Source organism: Pteropus medius, unplaced genomic scaffold (genome assembly GCF_902729225.1).
Source record: "Pteropus medius unplaced genomic scaffold, Ma_sr-lr_union100, whole genome shotgun sequence".
NCBI classification, from domain to species: domain Eukaryota; kingdom Metazoa; phylum Chordata; class Mammalia; order Chiroptera; family Pteropodidae; genus Pteropus; species Pteropus medius.
The window spans coordinates 7,656,228-7,673,653 of record NW_024350924.1 but is presented as its reverse complement, the minus strand read 5'-3'; the positions used below and the strand labels follow the sequence as shown (position 1 = coordinate 7,673,653).

Sequence of the window (17,426 nt, the reverse complement as noted above, 5' to 3'; positions counted from 1 at the left end):
TGCACGGAAGGAGGTGGGTTAAGAGAGAATTTGTCTAAAGGTGAAGATGTGGAACTCGGTGAGGTCACCAAGGGATAGAGTGCAGAGAAGAGAGAAAGGGGCAAAATAACAGTGAACTCCCATATATTTAGGACACAAGCAGAAGGAAAAAAGTTCGCAAAGAGAAATAGTAGCCAGTGAGAAAGAAAACCGGAAAACTCTTATGTCCCAGCAGCCAAGGGATGTAAGAATTTCAAGAACGAAGGGTTGGGAGTATCATCTCCTGTTTTACGTACAGAGATACCCATCTACTTGCTCCTGGTAGACTTCAAATTCCTAAGGCAGAACCTGTTTCTTACTCATATCCGCCCCCTCCACAATATCTAGAGCAGATTCCAATTATATGTTTCAGTTTGAAGAAAAAATGAACAATGTAAAACCTTCAGAAAAGTCAAGGTAGATGGCGGCTGAGAAAGGGCTACTGAATCGGTCACGGAGGGATCACCGGTGACCTCCACAGACGGGCACCTTCTGTGCTGTGGTGTGAGATCTGGAGAGAATGAGCCAGGACAAAAAGGACAAAGATGAAAGGAAGAGAGGGCACAGCCATGAAAAAGACCCCGGAGCAGGCACGGGAGCTCAGAACGAGCCACCCCAAGATGTGCCTCAGTGGTATGCAGATTACTTTGAGCTAAAGAAAATTTTAGCTTCAGGCTCAAGTGAAACATCCACTCCACCCTTTAACTGCCTAAAAGAACTTGAATTAGGGGTCTTGCTCATAATGAGAGATGACCAGAGATAACCTCTTTTAACCTATCTATTTTCTAAGCCTCTACTCTTATCACCCTGCAGTGACCTTTTAAAGCCCCCCAGGCACCTTACCTCATCCCCAGCTCAGAATGTCTTATATGCCCATGTTTCCTTTCTGTCTCTGAACTTCTCCTGCATCTGGGGTCCCCGACTCCCTCATGTACGCGGGGTTCCCGTACACACGTATGTGTTAAATTGGGCCATTTTCTCTTGCTACTCTGTCTCATGTCTATTTGATTATTAGACCAGCCAAAAGAGTTTGGTTTGTTCCTTCTCGACACAGGTATACCGAAGGGCACAAGCAGGAAGTTTATCCTGGATAGTCAGCCGGTCAGTCCCCTAAGCACTGGTTTTGAGATTTCCCAGAGCAAGATAAGGCTTAGTAGGCTGAGAGACTGTGGTTGGAGTGGATTACTCAAACACGACATGAGGACTGGCAAAGAAATACGGCAGGGGTCTCCCAGGATGTTCACAAGCACACTGCTGAAATGCTGACCACCTGGGTCCACCCTGGGCTGGAGCCCAAGAAGAGTGGCCTGGGGGACCGGAAGGAAGGAATGTTCAAGACTGGGGGTGGGGGTGTCACAGTCACAGTGAGGATGAAGAGTAGGTACAACAGCCACGAGGGAATACAAAAAGGGTAAAGGGAAGAGGGTATGGTCACACAAGGAAAGATCAGAGTTGACAAACGAAAAGGTGACAGAATTCAGAATGATGACAAAGTCCAGGTGTGGCTGCTAAATCTCACGAAGTGTGCTACTTCCCCGGGGGCCAGGATTACCAGGGAAGGCACTCCCCAAGGCCTCACTGGCCTGAGCTGGCTGCAGAAGCATGAAGAAAGGGCATTGGGAACCAGCAGATCATGGGAACAGAGGTCTAAACCTTGTTCTCAATGAACATTTACACGACAGTTCCTGGCTCTAGCCTGTAGCCATTCACATCCAGGAAACTTCCAGCCTTCACGCAGGGCGAGGAAAAGGAGTGAGCATCTAGTCTCCCAGGTCAAACAAGAACTTGGTGAAAGAAAGATTTTGCGATCCAGCAGAACTGGCAGGCTCTTCCAGGTCAATGCAACTTTACTTAGCTTCTGCTGCTGAGAGGACCAGCGCATCGCCTCTGGCACTACAAACAGGAAGGATGAGGAAGACAGGAGGAGATCCAGTACCACCAGCCACCGAGGACGAGGACGAGGACAAGTCACCTCTGAAAGACTGGATCATGAACGAAAGGGACTTCTTACCAGTGAATCACTAGGTCATCCAGCCATGACTTTGGTTCCAGTTCTGTGGCCTTCGAGAGATACTGGGAAGCCAGAGTAATGCAAAATCTTTCATTTTACATTATGAAACTGTGGGGTTTTGCTCTGGGTCAACGTGGCGAAGTTGGAACTACATTTCCCAGAATCCTCTTCGCTGTGCAGTTCTGGGTCAGAGTTGGACAAGAGAGAAGTGCACTTGAGATCTGGAGGGAGAAGGAAAGCAGCAGCTGCTCGTGGGCACCAGCGTGTCCTCGCTCTGCTCCCGGCTCTTTCACACCCCACGACCACCCAGTGCTTGGCTGCGAATCAGAAGAGGTAGCTCTGAAGAGACAATCACCTTTCCGCAGACTCCTCGGCCAGCCCCTCTTTGCAGTCCCCCTCTGCCCCGGTCCCGGATTCCTCTGCAGCCGCCAACCTGTCCACCTGCACTGGTGCACCTGACTCGTGGCTTCCAACTCCCCTTCTGCAGCGTTCACTTGCCTCTGCTCCTCCCACAGCTCTGCAATGCCTAATTCCCCTAATCAGTGCCTTATTCCATAACAGTTACAGAGGCTCCGCTTCTCTGATGGAACTCGTAACTGACAGCGTAAGCCAAGTATTGAAAAGACAGCTTTCCCCTCAAGGATATGGTAATTGACAAAAACCACCTCACATTTATAGCACTGCTTTATAGTTTGCAAATCCTGTTCCCATCATTTACTATTCGACCTTGAAGGGATCAAATCAGGAAACTGAGGTTCTAAGATGTTAGGTGACCAAAGAACGAAGAAAAGATGCAAAAACATTTTGAGGCGACCTGAACCAATCAGTAACCCAAATAACTCAATAAACATGAAATGATTTAAAGAATTCTCTGCCTAGGGACCAGAGACAGAAAAGGCTGAGGCATAATCTATCCACAAGGATGATTTTGAGCATTCTATAAAATTAACAGCTGCTAGAGGCCCAAGTACCACCCAGCATCCCTCGCTACTCAGCCATTTTCAATCCCCTCCATGTTCGAACCGGCCAGCCTGTCTGCCAAGTTCTGTGTGAACACCTGGTCCTCCCTTAAGCCTCTAGTTTAAAGAGAAAGGGGGATTCGCAGAGGATTTAAACTCACAACTGGGCGTGAAAGGCACCCGAGTTAACTGGTGGTGAAACCACCGCGCCCAACTCCTTACCTTAGGCAGCTGTGTCCTCTCTCCCCCTATTTTACTGTTTCTTATGCCCATTTTCTTCTCTTCTTTAGCCTTGTTCACCCCCTCCTCCCAACAAGGCCTTAAGCCTGCCCTTGACGTTTACGGATGCCATGGGTGGTACGGGGGTCAACACCCCACTTCCCCAGTGAGGCCTAGGAAGGAGAGCAGGGCAGTAGTCTGGCTTGAACAGTAAAAGGCTCTGGATTCACGTGCCCTTTAAGGAAAAGACTTTAACTCTATCGATCTGATATTTCATTCCTTCATTCAGCAGTTCTTTACTGCACACCTACTATGTGCAGAACCACATCATCAGGCAAGTTGATGGGCCGACAGCCAGCCAAGTATCAGAGTCACAAAGACAGAACATTTTGGCAGCTCTGCAGAAAAGGTGGGAAGAATGAGTCCTCTGACAATGGGAATCTTCTAAAATATCAAGTAAATAATGGACACGAGGGACTTAAGAGCATCCTAGGGAAGACAGAACCAAAAATGACAGACAAACTCACCCACCACATCATACTCAAATTCTTTCAGGTGACATTTGAGGCTCTTCACAATCTTACGACTTTCTCTCCAGTTCTCAAATCTTTCCCTCTGAACACCCTAGAACTCAACCCCCCACTCCAGCCACACAAAAAAAGTTTTCTCCATGCAAGACCAGCATGGCTTTATAAACAGGTGTATTTCTTTACCCATGTTCTTCCCTCTGCACGAAACAAATAACCCGCCCCTTCTCTGCCAGACCAAGACCTACTGATCGTCATGATTTAATGAGCTCAGACGCAGCCACCTTGCAGAAGTTTTTCCTGGCTTGGTCCCCAGCCCCAGACAGAGTTCAGAACATGCCTACTGAGGGTCCACTGAGCATGACTGCCATGATCACCCCGAGCTTATCTGCCACCCTCGCTGGACTGGGAGCCCCCTAAAGGGGCAGAGCTCACCATCACAGCCCCAGCCCGGCAACACGCCTGGGGATGCCGTGCCCGCAATCACCCCTGCTCAATGAGTTTCTGCAAACTGGAATTTTGGAGCCAGAATTGATCTTTGGATCATCGCCTGGGTGGGTTAACAGGAGTAACTTAATCTCACTTATATCAGAAACGGCCCCTCATCAATGAATTTTCAAAAAGCTCTTTGCAAAGCTCATCACAGAAAGTGAAGAGCATATGGTGAGTGGCCACAACACACATCAGTCTAGAGACCAGTTCTCAGCACCCCAGAAAGTGCTACAATTTCAGTATTCCGAACCCCAAATTTTGCCAGATCAGTTTTATTATCACTCTTGTTGGGGGCTTTCAGAGAAGCCAATGACCCAGATGCTTCAGTTCCTTACAAAAGGTCCCCAATCCAGACACGTTGCTAAAGCCTATAAATGTATACGCAGGTAGAGAGAAGATGCAGGTAGTGGTATAAACAGGTAGAGAGGGCTGCCGGCTGTCTCACCTTTCCTGCAAGAACACCCGTCTAAACTGGCCCAGAACGGTCTTGTTTTCCTCTACACTTTCAGCATTTTTTTCTAACAATCCCTGGATACTTCTGCTATGCCACCTCTCTTCCCGTGTCCATGTCACGCCTTCACAGCTAGACCGGTGGCTTCAGGAGCTGAGGGACTCTGTCTCTTCTACAGCTCTCGAGTGATGCCCAGCTCAGGCAGCAGCCCTGCTGCCCCTTCCCGCAACGTGGCCGGGGCTGGCTGCTCGTTAGAACAGTGATGACGAGCAGGCGGCGTGCGGCGGGGACTGACCCAGCCACGAGGCGCTTGAAGCCTGCACTGTTACTGCAGACGTCTGCTTCTCCACACCGTGAACAACCCAGCGGAGGCCCAGGAAGGGAGCAGATGCCAGTCGGAGCGGGGAAGGTTGTGTCGATCCCGCAAAGGGAGGAAGGGGTGGAGGGAGTGGAGAGACAGGGAGGAGAACCCGTGAGTCACTCGTCTTCCACAGAAGCTGCCGAAGAAAAATCTGAGACAATCACTCGAGGAAGGCTGGAGACTTTCTCATCTCTTCTTTTTCATGGGCAGACTCCATTTTCTCCTATCCCACCCTAGAAACCTCTGTCTTAGAAAAGAAATCACAAGCAATTCAGGAAATATAGTAGTAACCTCCCCCAAAAAAAGACACTAAATACACATACCAAAGACAGTAAGGACACACAGCTAACCTCTGCCCCCTTTATGACTTAAGGTCCACGAAACAGATTTTATATGTGTATTTCTTATGTGTCATATAGTGTCTATATGACAGATGTATATCTACATGGGAGACAATGGTGTTTTCAACACACATAAGTTAATTCATTCAAAGACTAGAATTTCTAGACACTGGGATAAGCAAAAATAGACATAATCCTGCTTTCATGGTGCTGACATTACCATCTGGGGTAAGAAAGACCAACACTCACCCCGATAATTGGGCCGTGAGACATCGAGGGCTGTGCTCTGAAGGCACGTGGCTCAGCGCCAGCCCACGACAAAGGAACTGATACAGGGAGGCCCTTGCTACAGGCAGCAGCACCCCCGGTCAGAATGCGTCCCCCGCCCCACCACCACCTCCTGGGAAAGTGAGGCTTGACTTTGAGCCCCAAATGGAAATCATTCCAAGACAATATAAAAACAGAAGCGGGGCAACGTGGGCAGAGATCAGACAGCCGTTCGTAGGGGCACAGAGTGAGGGGTACCTGGGAAAACTTCCCGAGTCGTCACTGAAATTTGGCTATGTGCTCAGTTGTCAACACTTCTCTGTTGGAGGCCCAAGTGCCTTCAACACTGAGCACACCAGGCAGAACAGAGACCCTGCCTTGTCACCGCTGCAGCGTGGGTAAGTCCATTAGGCCTGCGGGTCCCCGAGGGTGCAGCTGGGCGGTGAAGCCACCTTGGTACCCCTGCGACACTCCAGAGGTGTGGGAACAGAGGTACCTTCCCCGGCACTTACGAGCCAGGGATGGCAGGAAGCTTTCTGGGGCTCATCCCGATGTTTCAGATGAAACTTGCTGGTGGGGTAAACTGTTAAGAAAGTGGGGCTCTGATGAATAGATCACGTGGCGGCATAAAGCTTGTTTCCATAGAAAGCCATCTACAATTCCCCATCCTTCCGCTAAAACTTATCTGAGTCTCTTATCAGGTGATAGTCCTTTGAGGAAATGCTCCAATAAACTACCTAAGGGGAACATCAGTAATTGTTTTATGAGCCATTTTCCTTGTAAGAAACAACCAAAAATAGGATTATGGCCTGACGTATCACCTTAATTTAGCAGACTAGCTTCCTGTAAGCCCCGCAGAGCTCACTGGCCTCATGCATGTGGGCTCTTAGCGGCTCTGCAGGTGCTGACAGCGCTGCCAACATCTTTTGGGGTGACTTTGCTCACCTTCTTTCTCTCCGCCAACCTCCCCTCTGAAGACCTCCCCTCTGAGGTCCCTACTTGTCCAGCTTAAGTCAGCTAATCCCCAAATGGGACACCAACCCCCACACGCTCATCCACTCCCACCTCGGAGAAACTGCACTGGCCATTTTCATACCTGAAATGCTTTTCCTGCTCCCAGCTCAAACCACTTTCCAGTCCCACCTGTTCCACGAAGGACCTTCCACAGCAACAGCTCCAGGTCCCCGTTTTATCTCCATAATCACGGCCAACAAACAATTCATCCACCAGGTGTTTAAAAAGCCCCAGCGATCCACTCTGCTCTTCAGTTACAACCGGTTCAGTTTTCATGGTGCACCCCATTTCCTAATTCCTTTGTAACCTCCCACAGTGTCAGAAACATGGTAAATACTCCCTAAATGCTGCAGAAGTACTAAAAAGATAAGACCACAAGGAAAAGTGGAAATGCCTTGTACTGCAGTGTGGGTTTAAAGCTGGGCCCCAATTTGTGACTTTGACCAACATGACTCATTGCCCACCATGTGCCAGGCTCTGCACTAGGCCCTATACATGGTCTTCACTTGGAATTTACCATATGGATTTCTCAAGAAAGACGGACTATAGTGCCTTCTAATAAGAAAACATCTGAATGTGCCAGCCTTCAGAAAATGGAAATGAATAGCTATGCCAAAGTGGTTTTGTCTGCTGTTTTGTTTTGTTTTTTAACTCCTCACTGCTGCATAAGCAAAGTGGCAGCACACTGGACAGACACCAAAACAGCTAATATTCTGTTCTTAGGACATCCTAAGGGGGCAGCGCATTTAGAAAGCACTGTCCATCCCTTTACTTCCAGAATAGCAAAAGATAGCAAGCCACTTTACACAGGCAAGAATTCACTCCTAGAGGGTTCTTGATGAGACTCAAAAATGCCCGCATCCAAGACGAGTGAGAGAACATCACTGGGTCAGCAGCAGGGGTTGCACCTCAAAAGTAACCAAGATGCAGTGAAGGCCAAGGTCATAAACACAGGTTCTTAGTAATATGGAGGTTTTCCAAGCTGTAGCCTTTAAGCTGGCATTGCATCCAGCTTCATTTAGAAACTTCCCCTTTCAGATTGAGAGAATTAAAAGGAAGAAAGTCCCCAAACACCGGGAACACATTTCTCGGCCAATTAAGGCTACTGATGGGAGATGTCTGAATTCCAACTCTCCTACCCATTGGGAAGGTGGAAAATCCAAAGTGCTGGCAACGTTTGGACACATCTGACGATGTCTGTGTCTCTTCCTGCTGTGGCCTGGGGCATTCGGAAAAGGAGAACCCGTGTGGCATCGCCGTCTGCCAGGCTCTCCCCTAGACTTGAGGGCTGTCACGTTCCTGAGGACTGAGCCTTGACTACTCAACCCCGCTTGCTCACGGCTGACGTCCTCAACAAAACTGGCGCCAAAATCAGTACTAAGCAACAGCCTGTCACCTAGAAACACCTTAATGGTTCTATCGTTTCTGTGACTTTTCCTAGAAGTCCGTCTGAGAGCGCAGTTAGCCTGGCGGTGGGGACACCTCCATAACCTAGTGAACCAAGGGGAAAGATGCCAGCTTCACAGCACAGGAAATGGGCTGGGAGGAGGAAGTAGTTGCTGATACAGTGACAGAATGACAAACAATTCCCAGAGCCCTCCGAGGCCCCGACCGCCCTGTTGTGGAAAGGTGCCAGGCAGGTGAGAGATAAGAGACACAGGAGGAATGCTGGGGAAGAGGGGCGGGGAGCCAGGGCTGGACCAAGCAGCCCATATGGCCCACAGCAGGGGTCAGTGTGGACTCAAAGAATTCTAGAGATGGAAAGGGGCCTTTGGGATCAGCTACCCAGCCCCTTATGTTAAGGAGGCTAAAGATATTCAGCAAGGTCAGAAAACTACTGAGTGGAAGATCAAGGGCCAGAAAACAAGCCTAGTGTTTCAGAAGACAAGGAAACAAACGGTGTCACATTTTGGCTAATTGTATCAATTCCTTTCTATGTTTTCAAACATGTTCGACTATCTGACTAACACAGAGAGGCAGAACAGGGTACTGTGGTTATGAGCCAGACTCTGGAGCCCGGCCATCTGGGTTTGAATCCCAGCAGCTCTGCCACTGACTACTTGACCTTGAGCAGGTTACTGCACCTCTCTGTGACTCAGTTTCCTCGTCTATCAAACAGGGGTAATAGTACTCACCTCGTGGAGTTATGAAGCCTACTAAATGAGTTAATATATGAAAAGTGCAGTGGTTGGCACAAAATAAGTGCTATTTAAGAGGTAAGAAGGAATTCCTTAGGGAGGAAATAATCCTCATGTTGGTTCCTTCTCAGCACACCTGCTCCCCAACCCGCAATTCATCTTAGTCACAGGGAACTTACTGCCTTTTCCCTGCCACACCTGGGACTGATGCTTCTAAACAGTCACGCTGCCGTCTCCTGATCCAAGGGTCCCCAACCCCTGGGCCGCAGACTGGTACTGGTCCATGGCCTGTTAGGAACTGAGCCGCACGGCAGGCGGTGAGCAGCTGGCAAGCAAATTGAACCTTCATCTGCATCTGCAGCCGCTCCCCAGCACCAGCATCACCGCCTCAGCTCCACCTCAGATCATCAGGCGTTAGATTCTCACAGCAACACCAGTCCCTGATGCCAAAAAGGTTGGAGACCGCTGTCCTAATCCGCTCGGGCCCAATCCAGAGGTAAACTGGCCAAAATGACATGAGAGGTGAAAATGCTGGATAAGGGTTTATTTTGGCCACTGCCCACCCAGCCCACTACCTTTCATATTTCCACTTTCAAGACCCTGGACACAGAAGTTACCTCTCCCGATCCTGACCTCCTACCTTCCCCGCCTACACCCGCCCCTGTGCCTCTGAATCTTTTTAACCCTCATCACGTCCTCTAGTCCCTCAAACCTTCTGCGATTCATCAGGCCTTCCAGCCTCACTCACCTGCCCCTCCCACCTGGACTTCTTGGCCAGCTGGCTGTGATGCTATCACAGCTCCTTACAGATCCCCGCATCCCTCATCTTTCCGCTCTCATCACAAGGAGAGATCACATCAAGTCCCGCCTTTGCTCCCAGGCTGCCACACCTGGTGGCATAAAGTCAGGAAACCGAGGCAGACTGTCTCCACCCCAGGCCTGACCCCTTTCTTCATGGCTAACTGGGCGCCTGCCCCATTACCACAGACCCACGCTCCTCTAGCTCTGACTCTGACCGTGGCCCTTGCCTCAGTCCACCCAGGAAGCCTGGGCTACCAAAGAACCTGTGCGTCAAGGGCGTCTTCCAAACCAGGGCGTCTCAAACGTCAGCATGCCTTCGCGTCCCCTGGCGATCTAGCTGCAGTGCAGACTGGCCCACGTGGTTCTCTCAGGCGCTGCCGATACAGCTGGTCCGCAGACCCCATCCTGAGTAGCAAATTTCTAGGGATTTACATACATGAAGTGCAATGTTTTCATTTTTCTAGATTGTTTTTAACCTTCGCGACAAACTTGCAGGAGAGGTCTTAGTTACATTTTATAGGTGTAGAGACTGAGGTTCAGAGAGGTTAAGAAGCCTGTCCAAGTTTCACAGCGCTAGAGGGCAGGGCTCAAACGGATGGTTCCAGTGCCTGCGCCCTATTCCTTCTCTGCACGAGTCATTTACGAGAGCAGAAACGGTTTAGATACACACATGTAATGGTTTACTTGTAATACAAAACTGCTGAAACCTTAGCGGATGAAGATGGGAGAAAGACGGGTCACAGAACTGCCACAAAGTCCCTGTGCTAGAGATTCCAACTACCAGCTACAGGCCTAAGTGCAGCTTGCAGGGAGCAGGTTAATTCCACCCGTCAACATGGAAGTAGACATCCGTTAGAACGCGGGAAAACCGCTCCATTTGTGCAGAGAAACAAGGGAACACATATACATCCTCTAACTGGCACGTCTGGAGACTCTGTGGCCATGCTTAGGGCTGCGAAGGTGGCGAGCATGGCAGACGGTGTGTTCCCCACACCACACCGCTCCCCACACCTCGCCCCGTCCACCTCTCACTTCCCTCCTGTTCGGTCTCCAAAGCCACGGCTAATCGTTATCTTCCTGGCTTTTGGGCAGCATTTGACCAATCCCTCTTCAACGACTCCATTTGCACCCATCTCTGCTTGGCTTCCGGCAGAGTGCTGTCCTGGTTCTGTGGCCATCCCTCTGTCCGCCCCCTCCAGAACTCTCCCTTCCATTTCCTGTCCCCTAACTGCAGGCCTTCCCAGAACTTGCCCTTGACCTTCACCTCATTCATCCAGGTGGTGCTGCACCTTCTGGTGACACCACCAATCATAGGGCTGGTGCATCCGGCCCCACCCCTGGAGAGCAGATCTAAGTCAGCTCTGATCACTGCAGAATTCTCAGCACTCAGAACAATGCCCAGCCTGGGGCAGTAAGCACTCCCTTAATATTTGCTGAATGAATAAATGAGCTTCTCATCATGTCCCCCCAGCTTCTCAACTTCCATCTTCAAACAGTTCATCCCAAGGCCAGGGTGGGGCTAAAGGACTCAGGTTCACCGGGTAAAAGAGATAACTGCCGACCTCCTTCAAATCATAGGACACACAGGAAGTGATCACATCTGTAAGGCTCTCAGGGCAAACATGGCTTCTGGTTTAGAGACATCTGTGACCTGTGGGCTCCAGGGCTGAGAGCATCAATATCATGACATGCCTGCGGCCCACCTCAAACTCACGTGGGTCTCTTACCACAGCCAGCAAATTTGGACGTCCTGGCCCAGTCCGGCTTTAAATAAGAACAAGGAAGAGCCATTACTGGGATGTTCTTGGCGAGTTGTCACTTTGAAGGTCTGAGGAGTAACCCCTCTGTCTGCACATTCCCCTCTACCTTATTAGGATTCAAAGGTAGCACCCATTCTGAAAAGCGCCGTGAACCTTTATGCACAGTTCTAAACCAAATTCATCCTAGCAACACCAGAGCCAGTGTTTCTCCATTCCCCTGAAATATCATGAGTGATACAAACACTTTCACGTTTCAGCTGCTTATAAAGGTGCGAAGCAGGATGCAATTAAGGTCCCAGAACATCATACTTAAACTCGAATCATGCTGCCTAGCGACTCCATAATCTCACACAAACACTTAGGGGGCCTTGTGGAGAAATCAGCATTCGAAGAACACAAACGTGCACACAGTGCCACTACCCCTAGTCTACAGAACACCACGCTGCTGGCGGGGACAGCGTTAACTACTGGGTCTAAGTCTGTTGCTTCACAGAGACTACAGTTGGTGTCAGGGGGAAATATTCCAAGATCTAAAAAACCACTAACTGTGCCAACTGCAGTACTGGGCCCTTCCAGCAGATAAATTATGAAGAATTTTTGCCCATTCAGGTTATTTTCCCAAAGCAGAGAGTCGAATGGCCTTGCTAGCCTGCCTTTAAGAAACCAATACAATCAAACTGAATAGCTACGAACTGCCCTGACAGCTTCCCCCCAACTCCATTTGATAAAGTGAGACGCAGTCGCACACTGACAGACAAGCACACACCTTATTTAACTGCCAGTCACAGCGCCAGTATGAAAATGTACGTTCAATCTATGGGGTAAAAATCTGCTCAGGACTCGTCATTCAAACAAAATAGCCATATAAATGCCGACTGGCCCGACTGCCCTGTAAGGAATGAGCACCGACAACGAGGTTCCTATTCAGCAGGCTAATAAGAATAATTATAGCCAGGGCAGGCATTAATCAGCTTGGCAGATACAGGAATTGTTAACAAGGCTAAAATGAGTGCCCAGGAATCCCTGAGGCCACAGCACTTCAAAGCCCACGAGGCTGGGTGAATTCACTAGGGTTTCTCCTGCTTCACTGCTTTCTGGAGGAAGGTGAAGTTCAGTCCCTGTCCTCGGAGGTGTTGTGCCCCGCTAGGCGATGCAGGTGCCACATCTGTGAGGTGCGTCCTGGCACAGCCCCTCTTAGTTAACTGCACTTTTGCTTTCAAACCACTGTCACCCTTTTTCACCTAAACTTAACCTCAAGCAATAAGGTTATGGCGACCACGAGCCAACTCTTCCTCAGCAGAGGCAGAACGGAGTCCTGGGATCAAACACGGCTCTGCCACAGAGAAGCTAAATGACTCTGGACAAGTTGCTTAACTTTTCTGGGTGTCGGGATTCCTCCCCTGTAATATGAAGGAAATAGCGGTACCTTCCTCAAAGTGTAGTTGTGAGGATTAAATAATACACATAAAGAGCCTGATGCTTGACCTGCATGCCCTCTATAGAGCTGTTATTTCTATTCTGCACCTGTTAGGTGCAGAGCCTTGTATAGAAACTCTGAGAAAAGAATAAATTATTCGAGATACAGATGCACATCCATTAGATCTGAGCGCTGTGCCTGGGGGCGGGGGGGAGGGTGCATTTTTTTTTAACCTTATATCCCTTCTAACCGTCACAGAGGCTGCCACCGGTCCCCAGATTTGTTCTTCTCATCTCCCAGAGTCGCTGGCATGCGGCTGCCAGGCTACTCTGTATTCCTCAGCTTCCCTTGCAGCTAGTGTGGCACGGACTGACTTCTCTCGAATGGAATGTGCACAGAAACAATGAATGCCACTTCCAAGTCTGGCCGCGAAGCCTCCATACATGCTCCTCCATACTCTTTCACCCTTTGTGGGGCCGGAAGGGCAATGGTGACAACCAAAGTGACGTTAGAAACCATAGGTTGAAGACGGCAGAAGTGCCATCAGCCTGGGAGCCAGATGACTGTGTGGAGCATGGATCCCACCAACCTTTTCATCGAAACATCCCCCCTTGGGACTGTTAGGAAGGGCAGGTCTATTGTCTGAACCACCATGCTTTGAGTCTATCTGTTAAAGCAGTTCCGCCTGCCTAATTAACATAATACCCTTCTATGTTATAGTGAATGTTAAAATAGAGATATAATGCTTTTGTCACTTAAAAACGACTTCAATGGATATGCAAATTTTTAAAAAGCACAAATTTAGAGAAAATGTGGTAATCACTCTCCACAATCTTCACACCTTCCACTCTCTAATTCATGGGGCACACTAGAGAGGACTTACCTTCCTCAAACAGATCAGTGTGCTGTGTTAATCTCACCCTGTGAACTTTCAATGGCTACCCATCAGCCACAGATAAAAGGATACAGACAAGTATTCACAGACAATATTTACTGAACACCTACTATGTGCAGGCACCCTATTAGTGACAGGGATGCTATAGTGAACAAGACCAACATGGGCCCTGCCCCCAGGGAGTATAATCAGGGTGAGGATTCAGACCAGGACAGACAATTAGACAATGAGCTAGATAAGCATTATGATGGAAGCAGCACAGGATGCGTGGCAGCACCCACAGGCCAATGAGCCCACCCCGCATGGTTCAGACCCCGCAGCACAGCATGAGAAGCCTTCGGAATCCACCTCAAACTCACCTTTCCAGTTTGATCACTCATTACATCCTCCTCCTCCCACCTACACTTAGGCGAACTTTCACGTCATTTCTGAAGGAGTCATGTACCTTCGCTCATCCGCGCATGGTGCCTTTCCCCAGAGCCTAGAATGCTCTTCCATCCTTTCTTTCAAAATTCTAATTATCCTCAAGGCTCAGCTCAATGTCACCTCTTTAGCAAAATCAATCCCGATGTGAAGTCAAAACAAAATCATTCTCTCCCTTGCTTCCTACTTGGTTTCTAAGTCAGGTATTTCATTCTGTCTTGTAGTTAGCTGTTTTATTATCTGTCCACCCGTCCCACCCCCAACCACCCCCAGTGAGGCATTTGTCTGGGACACTCTATGGAACTGCTATGGACATTCGAAATGTGCTGTGCTGAATGGATAAACAAGATAAGTCAGACACAGGCAATAGCAGTGAAGGATTGCTCTATGAAGCTGAGCGGATTCTGATGTGATGGTGATAGGTAGGATTATTTAAGAAAGCTTCATGGAGGAAGTGAGTTTTATGGGAAAAGAGAAATACGCAGGCAAGAGAGAAGTAGTAGAGGCATTCCAAGGCCAGGAGAAATGGAAATGCCAGAAGGTTTACATTCAGCCCATGAAAAGGACAGCAAGCGGGTTACTTAGAATCGAGTATCTGAATCAGAGAGAAGACTAGAGGGGAGAGAAGAGAAAGGGGAACACCTCTTTGTAGGAAAGTCGTACAGAACCAACGCGCAAAGGCAGGGCCCCCGAAACTGATCCTTCAGAAAAATGAGGAACTTAGAAGGGAGGAAAAAAGTCAACCGGGACAATGCCACAAGTTAGCCGTGTAGGGCACTATCGCCACCTGGGCTGGAACAGCAGCTGCAGAGACAGGAAGGACAGGAAGAAGCTGGAGTCTGAGTCTGCGTTACGGGAAAAGCCAGAGAACCGAGGGGGCAGTATGAACGCGGAGGTCAAAGAAAGTGACAGCGAGATTATGCCCAGGATGCAACACAAGAGGAAGGGTGATCTTGCTAATCAACATATTGAGTTTCAGGACTCAGTACAGTGCTAGAGGGAGTCAACAGAGAGGGCTTCTCAGAGGTCAGACTGAAGCCACACGGAGTGAGAGTCCGTGGGGCAGTGAGCAGGTTCAAGTTCAGGGAACTGTCAGGGGAAAGGGCCCTGGCTGGCGACACAGACCTTCCTGTGTGTAGTTAACATGAGGTGTCCGTCAGCGCAGGTTACTCTGCTATACGACCAAGATGTCCGGAAGCTGTGCGTTCCCCACTTCTACTTTTGCTAGTTTCCCTTTGCCCTCTCGCCTCTCCCTTTCTCTCCCTTGTCATAGTTATAGAATCTTTTTTTCAAACTTCTAACCCCACTGCCTCTGGTGGCACACAGGCTGTGACCTGCACAGCTCGAGGGGGGAGTCATTCTCAGGCTATGAAGTGAATAGCAGCTCCTAGCCTTGTGCAGGGCACACCTCTGCAACGACTGGCCGTGACAACTGGCCATGGCCCTGCCCTGTTGGACCCAAACCTGTCAGCCAGTTAACTGTCATGGATAATCACCAGGAGCACCAGGGTTCCAGAGGGAAAGGGAAAGAACAAAAGCACTTAGGGTCCAAGACCATGGAAGAATGCTACAGAACTAAGTGAAAGACCTGGGAGCTTTCTGCACATGGCTATAGCTAAAGCAATGTGGCTGGAGAAGCTCTGCTGGGGAGAGAGTTCCAGAAACCCCCTTGGAGGTGAAGACAACGCAGCAGCAGCAGCAGCTAGAAAAGCCTGGCCCACCAGAACCAGGAGTCATGGGGGCTGGGGCAGAGCCCGGGAGCCAGCAGGACCGCTGTGGCTGTGGAAGGCTCCACCGGGACCCTCTGACAGTGAAGTGCAGAGCAGTCATTTGCCCCGCGTGCAGCTGGGGCCTGCCTGGGGCCGACGCCACACAGAAGGCCCTCCACAAAAGATCCTGATCTGCCTCCCCCAGGGGCTGGGACGGAAACCCATGGTCGGGTCGCAGGATTCATTCTGCTCTGGTTGACACGGGCCAAAAGGATTCAAAAACATCTAAGCACTTAAGGGTCAGCCCTGGGGAACCATGGGGGGCGCTTAATAAACAGATGTATTTCTGCAGCTGATAACCACACGGTTATGTTCATACAGCCACATTAAGATAACCACATGTACCTACGTGAAGATGGTGTCTGTGTATTTCGAGTAAAAGGAAAATGGAGAGGGAAAAGCCCCACCAAAGATTCCTTGGGTTGAGGGGAGAGCGCTGGGCCAAATTATCAAGAGGCACCAAGGTTTGGGGAGCGTGGAAGACAGGGGACAGCAAAAGGGGGACAAGTAACAGGTAGGAAAAGTTGGAGCAGCTAAGACTCCCAGGGCTTTGTGTGTGAATGTGGACCTTGGCAGCCTCAAGGAGGAAAAAAAAAAAGCAAAAGACTGGGGCAGAAGCTCTAGTCACAGCGAGCACGACAGACAGGTCTCGCACACCGATTTTTATGGCAGCGCTTCGGGCCGCCCCGTGACCTTCGGGGGAGGAAGTTGGTGGATTCCCTGGCTGCCCTAGAAAGGCAGCTCAGCCCGGGTTTGTGCGCCGAGCGAGTCCGTGGGTCTCGCCTATGGCGGGGCAGATCAAAGGCGCACATTTCCGATTGCGAGCTGGGGACCCTGGTCCGGGGCCGCAGGCACCTTCCGGGCCGGGAGTTCAAGGTGAGCCGGGCTCCCGGCGGCCAACAGGTAGGGAGGGCTGGGGGCGGCGGGGCGCCGGCCACTCCCCCCCGCACGTGCCGGGGCGAGGCTCGGCCTGGCGGCGCGGCGACCGGCACCGGGCGCGCGGCCGGGCCGGGTTCTCGCCCTGCTCCGGGAGGCCCCGCGGGGGTCCCCCGCCGCGCCGAGCCGCCCGCGCAGCGCAGCCAGACCCCGCCCCAGGAGCGGCCCCGGCACCCGCGGCGCCCCAGGCCGCGCCCCGCCGAGCCCCGCCGCCTCCCCGGGGCCCGCCAGCCCCCCGCGCACTCACCCAGCGACAGCAGCACCAGCAGCAGCGGCCTGGGCGCCGGGCGCCCCATGCTCGCCGCGCGGGAGCGACCCCCGCCTCCGCCTCCTTCCCCGCCGCCTCTGCTCCTCCGCCGCCGCCAGCGCCGGCTGCTCCGGAGTCGGCGCTCCCCCGCCCGGGCCGCGCGCCTGCTCCGCTCCCTCGCCAGCCGCGCGGTCCCCGCCTGGGCGGACGTGCGCCCCCCGCTCCCGCGCGTCCGCCCGCCTCCTCCCCGCCCTCCCCCCGCCGCCGGGCACCGCGAGCCGCGAGCGGGCGCCGGAGCCGCCCCGCCGCGCCAACGTGCAGCCCCGGCCGCTTCCCGACAGCCCGGGGGAAGAGCCGCAGCGCCCGCCCGCCCGCGCCTC

General features: G+C 51.2%; 1 protein-coding gene across 1 annotated transcript in view; it reads right to left on the bottom strand.

Moving 5' to 3' along the window:
• PTGFRN (prostaglandin F2 receptor inhibitor) overlaps window positions 1-17,219 on the bottom strand; it is a 70,115-nt gene extending 52,896 nt beyond the window's left edge. The window contains exon 1 of the mRNA XM_039841308.1: window positions 17,047-17,219. Within this exon, the coding sequence (XP_039697242.1) occupies window positions 17,047-17,095 (49 nt within the window). The 5' untranslated portion in view covers window positions 17,096-17,219. The remainder of the gene's footprint in view (window positions 1-17,046) is intronic.
• Between the last annotated feature and the right edge of the window lie 207 nt (window positions 17,220-17,426).